The sequence below is a fragment of the Oncorhynchus kisutch genome, linkage group LG1 (assembly GCF_002021735.2).
Source record: "Oncorhynchus kisutch isolate 150728-3 linkage group LG1, Okis_V2, whole genome shotgun sequence".
NCBI lineage: Eukaryota > Metazoa > Chordata > Actinopteri > Salmoniformes > Salmonidae > Oncorhynchus > Oncorhynchus kisutch.
Window position 1 is genome coordinate 21,707,277 of NC_034174.2, and position 14,853 is coordinate 21,722,129.

General features: G+C 46.1%; 1 protein-coding gene across 5 annotated transcripts in view; it reads left to right on the forward strand.

The window, feature by feature from the left end:
- LOC109897491 (death-inducer obliterator 1-like) overlaps positions 1-14,853 on the forward strand; it is a 29,241-nt gene extending 14,388 nt beyond the window's left edge. For 4 of the 5 annotated variants that reach the window (XM_031801185.1, XM_031801403.1, XM_031801363.1 and 1 more), the window contains 10 exons: positions 2,220-2,430; positions 5,254-5,818; positions 6,015-6,174; positions 6,492-6,608; positions 6,762-6,917; positions 7,317-7,470; positions 7,635-8,278; positions 8,500-8,589; positions 8,683-8,878; positions 10,345-14,853. In XM_031801185.1, the coding sequence (XP_031657045.1) occupies positions 2,220-2,430; positions 5,254-5,818; positions 6,015-6,174; positions 6,492-6,608; positions 6,762-6,917; positions 7,317-7,470; positions 7,635-8,278; positions 8,500-8,589; positions 8,683-8,878; positions 10,345-14,306 (6,255 nt within the window). In that variant the 3' untranslated portion in view covers positions 14,307-14,853. The remainder of the gene's footprint in view (positions 1-2,219; positions 2,431-5,253; positions 5,819-6,014; positions 6,175-6,491; positions 6,609-6,761; positions 6,918-7,316; positions 7,471-7,634; positions 8,279-8,499; positions 8,590-8,682; positions 8,879-10,344) is intronic. The other variant, XM_031801301.1, reaches the window with a different exon arrangement.

Here is a 14,853-nt window from a genome sequence, read left to right on the forward strand (position 1 = left end):
AGGCAATATTAACCAGGTGAAATTGTGTCACTTCTCTTGCGTTCATTGCACGCAGAGTCTGTGTATATGCAACAGTTTGGGCCGCCTAATTTGCCAGAATTTTACGTAATTATGACATAACATTGAAGGTTGTGCAATGTAACAGGAATATTTAGACTTATGGATGCCACCCGTTAGATAAAATACGGAACGGTTCCGTATTTCACTGAAAGAATAAACATCTTCTTTTCGAGATAATAGTTTCCGGATTCGACCATATTAATGGCGGCAGGGTGGGGCGGCAGGGTAGCAGGGTAGCCTAGTGGTTAGAGCGTTGGACTAGTAACTGAAAGGTTGCAAGTTCAAATCCCCGAGCTGACAAGGTACAAATCTGTCATTCTGCCCCTGAACAGGCAGTTAACCCAATGTTCCTAGGCCATCATTGAAAATAAGAATTTGTTCTTAACTGACTTGCCTAGTAAAATAAAGGTAAAATAAAAATGACCTAAGGCTCGTATTTCTGTGTGTTATCATGTTATAACTACGTCTATGATTTGATAGAGCAGTCTGACTGAGCGATGGTAGGCAGCAGCAGGCTCGTAAGCATTCATTCAAACAGCACTTTTGTGTGTTTGCCAGCAGCTGTTTATGACTTCAAGCCTATCAACTCCCGAGATTAGGCTCGTGTAACCAATGTGAAATGGCTAGCTAGTTAGCGGGGTCCGCGCTAATAGCGTTTCAAACGTCACTCGCTCTGAGACTTGGAGTGGTTGTTCCCCTTGCTCTGCAAGGGCCGCGGCTTTTGTGGAGAGATGGGGTAACGCTGCTTCGAGGGTGGCTGTTGTCGTTGTGTTCCTGGTTCGAGCCCAGGTAGGAGCGAGGAGAGGGACGGAAGCTATACTGTTACACTGGCAATACTAAAGTGCCTATAAGAACATCAATAGTCAAAGGTTAATGAAATACAAATGGTATAGAGAGAAATAGTCTGAGCGAGGAACTCAAACGTTAGCTTTCTTGCATGGCACATATTGTACTTTTACTTTCTTCTCCAACACTTTGTTTTTGCATTATGTAAACCGAATTTAACATGTTTCATTATTTATTTGAGGCTAAATTGATTTTATTGATGTATTATATTAAGTTAAAATAAGTGTTCATTCAGTATTGTTGTAATTGTCATTGGGGCGGCAGCGTAGCCTAGTGGTTAGAGCGTTGGACTAGTAACCGGAAGGTTGCAAGTTCAAACCCCCGAGCTGACAAGGTACAAATCTGTCGTTCTGCCCCTGAACAGGCAGTTAACCCACTGTTCCTAGGCCGTCATTGAAAATAAGAATTTGTTCTTAACTGACTTGCCTAGTTAAATAAAGGTAAAATAAAAATAAAATAGCAAATACATTTGAAAAAAGCGGCCGATTAATCGGTATCGTTTTTTTTGTTTGTCCTCCAATAATCGGTATCGGTATCGGCGTTGAAAAAGCATAATCGGTTGACATGTTTCTGTTAATTGTGAAACAATTTTTGGGGCTGCAATTTCTGAGGCTGGTAAATTTAACTTCATCATCTGCAGCAGAGATAAATCTAGGTCTTCCTTTCCTGTGGCGGTCCTCATAAGTGCCAGTTTCATCATAGCGCTTGATGGTTTTTGCGACTAAGGCCTTCATGTCTTAAAGTAATGATGGACTGTCGTATCGGTATCGGCGTTGAAAAAGCATAATCGGTTGACATGTTTCTGTTAATTGTGAAACAATTTTTGGGGCTGCAATTTCTGAGGCTGGTAAATTTAACTTCATCATCTGCAGCAGAGATAAATCTAGGTCTTCCTTTCCTGTGGCGGTCCTCATAAGTGCCAGTTTCATCATAGCGCTTGATGGTTTTTGCGACTAAGGCCTTCATGTCTTAAAGTAATGATGGACTGTCGTTTCCCTTTGCTTATTTGAGCTGTTCTTGCCATAATATGGACTTGGTTGTCTTCTGAATACCAACCCGACCTTTTCACACACAACTGATTGGCTGAAACGCATTAAGAAGGAAAGAAATTCCACAAATTCAATTTTTACAAGGCACACCTGTTAACTGAAATGCATTCCAGGTGACTACCTTATGAAGCTGGTTGAGAGAATGCCAAGAGTGTGCAAAGCTGTCATCAATTACATACATAACACCATAACTTTCAATATTTTGCTATGAAACCCTTCCTGTGCACGTTACTGATTTGAGTGAATGTCTGTCTGTCCATCCAGAAGAATTCCACCACTGGGAGGAAGACCAGCAAGAAGTCCGCAGAGGAGGAAGAGTCTGACGGTGAGGCCGATGAGGATGGTGATGAAGAGTCACACGAAGAGCATCCACCGCCACCCGCCATGTCGTCCTGGTCCAGCGACCATAATTACAATGCAGTAACGCCAGAAAAGACTACACCCATAGCACCACCAACAGTGTTAAACAAAACGTGTATGTATCTCTTTGAAGGTCTTAATAATCCACTCTTAACTGTTTATCTTCTCACACTATAGGGGTTGTCAAGTGAGCCAGTTGAATGTATGATATGCATTGGTTCTTTGAAAAACCACGTTGTTTGCCCATTATAAATGTGGTTGTTATCATGGTGACGTAATGGCTTAGCTGAATGACCCATATCTATGGGGAAAATTGTAATGACAATGGGTCCCCGAATGTATTCTGTGTATGTTGCCAGGGCATGGTTACTTAGTCAGGTATGCAGAGTGGGTGCGTACACATTGCAATGAATGGTAACAAAGGTAAGTATTTTAGGATTTATTTTGAAAACTCTATTGTTAAAAAGAAAATCAGTAACCATGAACAAAACAATGGTTGGGGATTACTTGTGTAGATTCATATAAATCCTAGGTTACTGTATGCTGTTTGTGTGTTGGCACCCATGTGGTGCATATGAGTATCTCCATGTGCTCCTCTTGCTGTTCATCTGAAGGCAGTCCCTCCCTCTTCTCTCCAGCAGGTAGGTCTGTGATTTTTTTTTATCCCTGGATTTATACAGTGGACTATACAGAAATACAGCTCACCGCTGATTTAATTAAGCCATAAGTTTCTTCAGCGCAGCCAAGGAAGTATTCACTATTAGTTTTGTAAATAACGTGCTGGGTTTTAAAATAGTTTGCATTATTATTCATATTGAATGTCATGCATCCAAACTCCCTCTGCGACACTGGCAATAAAATAAAAGGTGTTAAGACAGATTTTGGATGCCTTGATTGATTATGGGAGAGGTCTTGGATTACTGGGGATGTCCTGGCCAGTTGCTCTGACAGCATGTGCCACAGATCTACACCATGCCAGGAGGAAGTGCAAGTCTGAAGCGGACAGACTGGGGAACAGCTGGGACAGGAAATCTATAGCTTCTTCTGCTGAGACAAGACCAGCTGAAGACAGAAGTATTAGAATGACTGCACAAGAAGAGTGGAAGACCACAGTCGTCATAAACTATACATAAAGAGTAGGGAGGCAGACTGTTGTCACCTAAAAGTTATACTACACTTCTGATTTACTGATATGAAAATATATGAAAGATATATTTAGGGACAATTGAGTATATTTTTCACTATGAGGAACTCTGCTTTGGTTCCTAGCTTTATCCAGGTTACTTAAGAAGGCAGATATTACAGGTTGTGGATTTTTGGAGTGTGAGGGCAGTCGCAAGGTATTTGGCAGTTCATGCTCTCAGGAATCATCTTATCCACCATAATACCAGCTGTCTGTTACTCTCGACCTACATGGATGTCATATGTGATTCACTCAACCTGCTCGCATGTCTATATCTTCTGATCTGTAATATCTTATTTTGCAGACATACAAGTTCTGATTATGACATTTTGATTGTTTGACAACGAGATCTATATTTTTTGGTACAAATCAGTCAACTTGAAATTGTCTCTCTTTGTATCACAGAGCAATTGTGTAGCTGGTGATGGCAGTAACATTTTCTCTTGATGGCACTCGGGTATTGCCGTTTTGCATGTACATCCCCAATTCTCATACTTTGGTAATGAGCAACACAGACATGGCAGAAAAGCTTCATGTGCTTTAACAAAGCTAAAAACTAATATAGATGGTCATACAAATGTAATTTGAGCTAGTATGCACAACCCATGTCTGTTGAAGATGTTGTATTGATCTTAAATAGTTTTTATTGAATTGTTGAGGTTTGTAATATTCCTTGACAATACATATTTAGTCTTTATTGAATTCTCATTAAATGTGTGTACCCCTGAAGGTAGATGGTGTTAGGATATCACTACACTGTTTTGTTTGCTAGCTTCACAGCTCTACTGTTTTGTTTGCTAGCTTCACAGCTCTACTTTCAGTGGTGAACATATCCAATTGTAGGTGGTTAGTATGAAGATATATAATGTTCAGGCATTATCTTCCTTGACATGGTAAGTTCCAAGTTCAATTGAACTTTTGGGAAACATTGTTTTTTTTTCAGGCCACTTGATAGAGTGGGTCAACTGGTGGGATCTTCAAAGACCAAACAAAGGGAGAAACCAATATAATTTTAGTTTTGTGGAGAAATCTCTGTACCCAGTGACTTTCTACACAGGGTGTCTTTGGACACATCTAGTATCTGTTCTTATCTAATGGGTTGTTGATTGGGGTCCAGTGTTGTAGCTCAGGAACGGATGTAAAATGTTGGTTATGCAGGCATCATTCATATCAGAGAGCACTGTTGCTTAGTACACAGTCAGGCCTGTGAGGATTTAGTCAGCTCATCCTTTCTGATAAGACTGAAGTGTTGAGTCTTGCCGACATTCTTCATGAAAAGGATTATCACCATTTCAACTGATGTTAAGAGGATTGAAATTGCAACGCCAACATGATGGCGATACATGTTTTGCCGGAGAATAATGGAGATTTCTAAGTTCTAACTTTCTGTTTATATTTATTCAACCCATTGTTGTATGTGTGCATATTGTTGGCTTTTTCAGTGTGTGGAAAGATGTATTTAACCAGGTTTATTTTGTTTCTAATGTCAAGGTATTTATTTCTACATCCAACAAAGAGAGGATGGTCCTGTCTTCAAATCACCAATGTTTTGTGTTTTTGTATGCATTCTGGTCAGATGCTGTCTGACAGTCGGTCATTAAGTGAATATAAGTGGGGATATCTTACACCACCCCAAGATCACATTGAATATTCATATGTCCTAAATTCTGAATTCTATTTACTTGACATTATGGTTATGATGGTTCACATACTGTTTGTACTTAAGTTTAAAATAAGTTGTTTTATCCTCCGCAGCTCCTGAAAAGGAGAGTGAAGAGGACCAGAGTGAGAAGGAACCAACCCCTCCTGAGAAGAAGTCTCCTGCTTCCACAGCACCGCTCAAAGGAGGAAAGAAGTCTCCTGCTTCCACAGCACCGCTCAAAGGAGGAAAGAAGTCTACTGGCCCCAAAGTATTAAAGATATACACTAGACGCAATAAACCAGCAACTCCAGTCAGCAGTGCTAAGGCACCAAAGAAACAACCATATCCCACTCCTAGCAAAACAACCAAATCCAAGAAACCACCACTTGCTATCCTGACCCCTTCTGCCCCTGGCTCTCTAGACACCCCACGACATCACGTCACAGGGGCCCTGAGGGTCGGCAAGTCCAGCTTTACCATCCCTAAAAAGCAGGTCCAGCCCCAGCAGAGAGACTCCTTAGGCCGTAGTCCGTCCAGAATCCCGTCTTCACCAGCCCCCTCCTCCCGACGCCCTGAGCCAGCCACTTTAGCACCTTCCATGATGTGCCCGACGGCTCCGCCAAACAACCAGATGAGACAGAACATCCGCCGCTCGCTCACAGACATCCTATACAAGAGGTGTGTACCCCATAAGTTTATTGGAGAGAATAGTTTGTATTGTTTTGTGAACTTCATGCTACCTAAGGTCATTCATCTGAATGTTTATATTTCTAAAAGAATAAGACTGTTGTAGGCCAATGGGAAATGGATTTGCCTGAAATCTCTATTTATTTATTTAGCTCTAAATGTGAGTTGTATCTCATTGTCCCACCAGGGTGAGTGACAGTGATGATTTGAATATGTCTGAGAACGAGGTGGGAAAACTGGCTGTCAACATTGAGAAAGAGATGTTCAATCTCTGCTTGTGCACGGACAGCAAGTACAAGAACAAGTACAGGGGCCTCATGTTCAACCTGAAGGACCCCAAAAACAAGGTCAGTCCACAGAAACACTGACTTGGGCTCTTTTGTGTCTGCAGAAGAGACTAGTCAAGTGATAAGTTGTGTATGCTAAACCAAATATGCTGAATGTTGGAAAGCCATGTACATTTTAATGACAAACTGTCTTTCTATATTATAGTAATGCGTTGTTGGTATGTGGGTAAATTCACTTACAACATGAATTGATCGTGAGTCATGAATTGGATTTAAATTAATCTGCTGAATATTGGAAGTTATGCTCACTTCAACCCAGATGCGCAGCCTACCAGACCTAGAATTATGTGAATGACAGTGTGTTGTGCTTGTCTCAGGGCCTTTTCTACAGGGTGGTCTGGGGAGAGGTCAGCCCCTTCAGGTTGGTGAGGCTGAGTGCAGATGAGCTGCTCTCCAAAGAGATCTCAGAGTGGAGGAAGCCTGACACTACTGAGGTAAGAGAACATGATAATGGAAACCAATAATTCTATGAACAGAGCAATACTTGGAATTGATTGTGCAACTAAATATCACTACTAAAGAGACCATATCATTAGCCTTATATTCGCTACAGACACTAAGTTGATGACCTATGTTGTATCCCATAGGCTCCCAGCGCTAGATCCCAGACAGGGCAGTCCAAATCGAGCCATAGGCAGGATGCTGGCCCCCATGATGTGGACATGGAGGATGCTCCTCCAATGTCTGATGGAGATGTATGTATCTCTGGCACCTCCCCATCTCCTCGCATGGCATCTGCTGCAGTAAGTGGTGGTTTTGTCTTTCATCTTTATTTTCCCTGCATAAGACTGAAAACATGCTATGCTGGGTGGCTAATATTTGGGTAATATATTGTGGTTTTACAGTTGAATTATCTTGCCAACCTGTCCTATCCTTCTTTAAACTGCCCCTTTGTCCTACTGAAGCTCATTGACATCTGCCCCACACCCTTGCATCACTCAAATCACACCCACTGTGCATAAATGTAGCTATTGTTTTACAGTTGATCTAATGATTCATGTATCAGAACTTTATTGCCATGCAACAAATGGTTGTTGAGAATAATTTTGGTATTCAGGCCCTCATCAGATTTGGCTATGGTTTATGTGCTATTTTGAGAATCCATTGAAGGTCATTTTGGTCTCCTTTTCCAATGTGTTCAGGAACAAGAGGAAGCTGGCTCCACTCCCTTCTCTGGCTCTGTTCAGGCTGGGGTGAAGAGTGGCAGTGCCCTGCCAGATATCTTCAGCATGATGCGGGACACCACAGCCGAACACAGGGCCCATCTCTTTGACCTCAACTGCAAAATCTGTACAGGTAATAATGAATGAAAAGAATGAGAGGGTGAAGTGTTTTGATGGTATATAAGAAACGGTGGCATATGTCCCTCAAAGATCTGAGGAAATATCTTAATTCCTATTACTCCATGCTTCACTTAGTGGATTTGAAGGTTTAAGCAGCCTCTGTCTCCTCTCTTCCAGGCCAGAAGTCTGCAGACGATGAACCAGCAGCCAAGAAGGCCAAACTCTCCAAGAAGCCCGAGGTGAGGCAAGAGGTGAGACGCTTGCCCAGGTCCTCCTCATGTGAAGGTGCCCCGGTCAATTATCCCGGCACTGAGACACCAGGCCCTGAGCCCCTGCCCTACCATGAGGACGCAAGCATCATGTTGCCTCCACCCCAGACTCCAGCCCCTGTCACTGTACCAGCCGTCTCCTCTGTCAGCATCACCCGCAGAGATCCCCGCATGGCAAGACACAGCTCTGGAGTGACGGTCACCCACTCAGCTCCAGACACCTCCATGGTGGCACCAATCTCAACAGATACCTATTCAAGACCCATTCCAACAGAGTCCTATTCAAGACCTATCCCAGCAGAGCCCGCTCCGGTTGTAGTGATGGAGGTGGTGCCCAAGGGGCCCCTCCCCATGCCCCCGGCTCCTCCACCCTCCATCCCCAGGCCTGTCGTGCAAAAAGCTGCCTCGTCAGAGCCTCCCCCAGAGGGTGAGACCGCCATCTTCCTCCATAGTCAGGAGATGATGTGGAAAGGATTCGTCAACATGCACACCGTGGCTAAGTTTGTCACTAAAGCATACCTGGTCTCAGGAACCTTTGAGCACCTGAAAGAGGTTGGTTATTCATTTGTTTGAAAAAAACTTAGGTCAATGGTAGGTTTTTTTACGTGAGCTAAGAAAAAACACATCGTAGAACTAATAACTTTAATCATAGTGAAACTTGAACTCAATTTGGACCAGAATACATGTATTACTTGTTTCATCTGGTTGTGAATAGGTGTGGTAATAATGTCATCAGAGTTCAACACAAAGGTGACATTGTTAATCCTGTACAGGATCTACCTGACACCATCCACATCGGAGGCCGAATCTCCCCCAGCACCGTGTGGGACTATGTGGGGAAACTAAAAACGTCACTGTCCAAGGTAAAGCTGTTCACCAGATATTTATAAACAACCTACTTCCTGGTTGAGGACCCTAAGGTCATACCTCTCTCTTTGGGTTTGCCCTGTCCCCAGGAGCTGTGTCTGATCCGGTTCCATCCAGCCACAGAGGAGGAGGAGGTGGCCTATGTCTCTCTCTTCTCTTATTTCAGTAGCAGGAAGCGCTTTGGAGTGGTCGCCAACAACAACCGCCGCATCAAAGACCTATACCTCATCCCCCTGAGCTCCAAGGACCCTCTGCCCTCCAAACTGTTACCCTTCGATGGGCCAGGTAAGCATCTGCAGGGAGACACAGAGGCCTCTGATAACCCACACACTGGTTCCCATATGATGTGTCAATATACCTGAACATAATTAAGTTAGTAAAGATGTCAGTCTATAGTTTATTTCTGAGTGGTAAGTATCTTCAGGGTTTAGTTAGTTCGTTTTCCTCTGTGCGAAATGAGAGCTTGTTTCATGAAGTTGATTTATGATATACACTGTAGGGGGCGATCATGCACTTTTGTTGTTGCCTTCCTCCATGAACGTCCCTCTGTACTTTGTGCATATTATCTTGTATCACATGTCTGTCTTAAATAAAGGATGTTGTGCATCACAGGTTGGTGCCACCTTAGATGTCAGTCTCAGCCTGTTGTTTTTAAGGCTCACCTTTTATTCTGCACTGTAGATACTCCAGTGAAAAATGTTTGGGTAATGATGTTGTTTCTGAAAATGACATCTGCCACAGTATGTTACATTTAAAGTGTTCTACACTGCAACTTGGTGTACTGCATTAGTGGATCTCCAGTACTTACATGTCATAACTGAAGCGGCAGCACCTGACCTGCACCTAGCCCACCCCATACCACAAACTGAATGCCTGGGGAGCCATGGTAAGTTATCCTGCGAGAGGTCCAGCTCAGTGAGCCTTGGACAGAGATTGGCCCACTTATGTTGCTGTTTTCAAGAAGATTAAGGACAAGAATAATCTATGGCTTTCAACCACTTGTCAGACTGAATTTAAGAATCAAGAAACACACATCCATTTAGTTTGTCAGCAGAGGTTGGGTAGGTATGTGTCATTAAAAACGTAAGCTGAGTGCAATACACTGTACAACAAATATTGTGTATTGTTTATATGGCATCGTAAAGAATATGTGTAAATGTCCACTTATTTACAAGTGACTTCATGAGAATGCATACTAATGACAATCTAGGAAGAAGAAAAGCTTTTTGAAACTGGTGAATGTGAGTGTTTGTGTAACTTTGAAGGGTGATGAGGTTGTTTGATCAAACAGGAACATGTAGTTTAATGCAGTGCACAGACAGTCACATTTCTCAAAGTATGATGGGAAGTTTGACTGCTCAGCATTGTGATGATTCTTACTACTTTCATAAAGGTTGTCTGTGTCCTACAATTATTTTTTTGTATTCTTTTGACACATTCATATTACATTTAATGGTTATGCTTTTACCTGATTATACAGGTGGCATTGTTTGCTCATGTTATTGATTGTTTGAAGTCCACCGCTTGACTTTAAATCAACACTTTTTTGTGATCTGTTTTTGAAATCCTATGCTGCTGTCATATTAGGGGGCGTTTGAAATAAGCTATCGTTTCACTTCAAACACATCTGTGTCTCTGGAAATGTTTCTTGATTCTAGTTGAGATATGCAGTATACAAGTATGTGAGTGGATACATATGTTCTAGAATGTTTTTTATTCCATTTTCATTATTTGACCTTTCTGTCTTGTAGGTCTTGAGCCAGCGCGCCCTAACCTCCTCCTCGGCTTGGTGATCTGCCAGAAGGAGAAGAAGCGTGCTGTAGCCTCCTTTGAGACTGAAGAGAAGCGTTCCATGACCCAAATCAGAGACCTAGATGACACAGGCCTTCCAAAACCAACCTCAGCCATCAAGGCTGAAGTGAAAGCAGAGAAAGCCTTGCGGTACACCCAAGATCTTCCCTTCAACACATCCCCCCCAGGTACACCTCCCCCTCTCAGCTCCTCAGAGACCTCATCCACCTCCATGGCAGCCTCATCAGTGCTGTCCTTCCTGTCTTCTGTCAAAGCCCCTGCTACAGGCAGAGAGTCACCTTCCTCCAGCTCTGCTGCATCCTCTGCCACCCCCCTTCAGACCATCCTGAAGACTTTGTTTGGAAACAAGATGCATGACTCTGAGGCCTCCATGTCCCCTTCTGAGCATGGTGCTGTTGACGTCTCAGCTGGCCCCGCTACTCTGCTTGATCCCATCGTTCAGCAGTTTGGACAGATTTCTAAGGAGAAGCAGGTGGAGGAGGATGAGGATGACCGACCATATGACCCAGAGGAAGAGTATGACCCAGGTATGGGCTATGGAGCACCCCAGAAGTTAGTTAAAGAACCTGAGGTCATCAAGCAGCCAGAGGCTACGGATCTGGACGATGTGGCCTATGATCCGGAGGATGACACCATCTTTGAGGAGGTCAGGACTGATATCCCTGGTCAAGCCAGGGCCGCACCTGGAGGTCTGACCGAACAGCAGAAAATGCTGGAGGATCTCAACAAACAGATTGAGGAGCAGAAACGTCAGCTTGAGGAGCAGGAGGAATCCATCTACCAACCAGGGTCAACCACAGGGACATCAGCTGCCTCGTTCTCAGTCATTGACAGCTTGATCTCTCAGCCATCCCTACTGGCCAACAGTCAGCTCCTGCAGCTGGGGAAAAAGGTTGATGAGTTGATGAAATCCTCCTCTGCTGCCCCTCCTTTGATTAACCAGAGAAGGGACCCAAGGCAGAGCAGGGACCCCAGGCCGAGCAGAGACCCCAGGAGGCTAACCTCAGACTCGTTAGAAAAAGAAGAGACACCTCTTCCTGCTCCTGTCACAGCCTCCACGCAACCACCACAGACTGATGTCCAAGAACCAGAAACACCACTGTCCCAAGAAGAGGTTATAACAGAATCTCTTCCCTTCCTGGAATCAGACACAACAGGGGAGTCCATTCCCCTGTTAGGTGAGAGTGTAGAACCTGATATGGAGGTCAATTACGTGGAGAAACGAACTGTGGAATCAGAGGAAGTTGACCCAACCAAGAGTGACTTTGACAAATACAGTATTTGGCCAAATGCAGCCAGCATTTTAAAGACAGGAGAGATGTCTAATTCTGAGCAGAACAGTCAAGAGTCTACTTCCTCTGGCTACTTCAAGATGTCCGCAAAAAGCTCCTCAGCTTCACCTACAATTCATGTACTGTCTCAGAATGTCACCCAGGATAGCTCCACCCTGATGGACACCCAATCCTCCCACATGTTACACATGGAAACATCAGGCTACATGGACTATGGAGCTCCTCCTGACGTTCCTCCAACAGCCACCTTCCCACCCCACCTTGGGCCCCCACCGATGCAGGGTCCACCTCCAATGCTTGGGCCACCACCCATACAGAGTATTCCGTCCTTGTCAGGCTCTCTTCCTATGCAGAGACCTCTACCCATACCGGTTCCTTCACCCATGCAAGTGGAGAGTGACCAGTCTCAGTACTCTCAGTATGGGCCAACTCCTGCTGCCTACCCTCCCTATCAGAACCAGTGGGGTGACTCTCAGCAGCAGTATGAGGCACCTCTTGGACCTCCACTCCAGACCATGATGCAACCCAGAGGACCCCCTCCATTCCAACCGATGGGCCAGAGAGCTCCACCTCCCCAGATGTTCAATGCACCCATGGGTTCCCTGGCTCCACGGCACATGGGGCAACAAGGCCCACCTCCAGGCCAGTTCATGGAGGGCCATGGCCTTCCCCCACCTCCTACTTTTGATGGGCAAAATGGTTTAGCTCCAGCAAGGTTCACTGGACCCCCTCCTCCATTCAACTTCCCTGGACCCAGAGGCCCCCCTCCTCCCTTCACAGGTCCTCCCCCTGGCCACTTTGACAACAGAGGACCCCCTCCATCGCACTTCCCTGGACCCAGAGGTCCTCCGCCTTCTCATTTTGGGGATCATGGGTCCCAAGCACCCATGATCGACCCACCAAGAGGCCCTGTAGACCAGTACAACAATGCCAGTGTTGGTTCCTACCAGCAGAGCATGGACCATCACCAGGGTCAGACCCCTCCACACATGTACAAAAACAACCAGGCTCCCCCACCAGGCCCCTCTTACAGAGGACCTCCACACTACCAGTATGAGGGGCGAAGAGGCGCGCCTCCCAGTGGAGATGTGGGTGAACAGCATTTCCATCCACCTAACCAGTTTCGGGGATCTAGAGCACCCTCCCCACCACCACACAGGGGATCTTATGATGACCAGAGACAAGACCACCAGGGGGGCCCACCTCAGCATTTCGGAGGACCTGACCTGTTTCGCCTTGACAATCCAGTAGACTTAAGACCAACCCGCCACAGTGGGCCACTGCTCCCGACCCCTCCAGAGGGCCCCATACCTCTACCAAACCGCATGAGGGGCCACAGCCCAGAGTCCCACAGGGATGACCACTGGCGACGACACTCGCCTGACATGAGAAGGAGCAGCTCCACCAGAGAGGGCTCAGAGCCCCGTGGTGGAGACAGTGCCAGTCGGTTTGAGGGTGGCCACAAAGACCGGGAGCCAATCCCTGTTTCCTCTGGGCTGTCGGAAAGGCAGAAGGATCTGTCTGAGGACCGCAGGAGGGAGAGGGACCGTGAGGGGCCCCATGGGGCCAGGCCATGGGACAGGAGCCAGGGCAAGCGCTGGAGCCGGGAGAGGGACAGAGGCAGGGAGAGAGACCGAGGAGAGAGGGAACGCAGCCGGGAGAGAGACCGCAGCAGAGGGAGGGCGGGAGAGCGGCACAGGGCTCCAGAGGGAGAGCGGCACAGGGCTCCAGAGGGAGAGCGGCACAGGGCTCCAGAGGGAGAGCGGCACAGGGCTCCAGAGGGAGAGCGGCACAGGGCTCCAGAGGGAGAGCGGCACAGGGCTCCAGAGGGAGAGCGGCACAGGGCTCCAGAGGGAGAGCGGCACAGGGCTCCAGAGGGAGAGCGGCACAGGGCTCCAGAGGGAGAGCGGCACAGGGTTCCAGAGGGAGACGGGCACAGGGCTCCAGAGGGAGACGGGCACAGGGCTCCAGAGGGAGACGGGCACAGGGCTCCAGAGGGAGACGGGCACAGGGCTCCAGAGGGAGAGCGGCACAGGGCTCCAGAGGGAGAGCGGCACAGGGCTCCAGAGGGAGAGCGGCACAGGGCTCCAGAGGGAGAGCGGCACAGGGCTCCAGAGGGAGAGCGGCACAGGGCTCCAGAGGGAGAGCGGCACAGGGCTCCAGAGGGAGACGGGCACAGGGCTCCAGAGGGAGACGGGCACAGGGCTCCAGAGGGAGACGGGCACAGGGCTCCAGAGGGAGATGGGCATAGGAATCCAGAGACAGACAAGAGGAAGGACAAGGAGAGAGACCGTGACCGAGAAAGGGACAGAGTTAGGGGGAGAGAGCCTGACAGGAGAGACAACGACCGTGAGAGAGCCAGGAACAGAGACAGAGAAAGGAAAAGAGACGGGACCAGGAGCAGAGACCGGGACAGAGGCAGGGAGAGAGAGCCTGACAGGAGAGAAAACGACAGAGACAGAGCACGGGACCGAGAAAGGGACAGAGACCGCCGGGACAGGAGCAAGAGCAAAGAAAAGAGAGAAGACAAAAAAGAATCAAACAAATCTTATGTCCCAAAGGAGAATGATAAACCTGCAGAGGTGGAAAGTGATAAAAACACATCATAATGTCTTACTTCTGTGGACCACTTTTCTCTGTAGTAACTCAATCACCCTGTGACTTTCACTTTCAGCATCATAACTGTACATGTAAATAGACATTATTGTGAATGCTCTTGTAGTTGAAAGGTCTACACATTTTGTATTCCTTTGGCCATTTTATACATTTTAACACATTTAAAGGAACTAATTGTGTGGTCTTAAGTATGATCCCATCTACCTTTCTCCTGTCAAAGTACCTTCACATGGTACAATAATCACATGAAAGTAACTCCCTTCCTTGTAATGTAGATATGAATGTATTTGTGTATATACTGGTATGTTTTTAATCACATTTTTCTAAGTAGAGAAATTATAAGCCATATATCTGGAGTGGATAATGTGAGAATTGAGGAAACACATTGATTGCTATAGTCTAACGTATATGACAGTATGTGCTTATATGTTCATCAGTCAAGCACTGAAGGGTTGTATCTATAGTATTGCTAATTACAGTTAACAGTTGAAATGTCCTGATTTTGTTTAAACTTGGCCAATTAAACGTACTTTGACTACA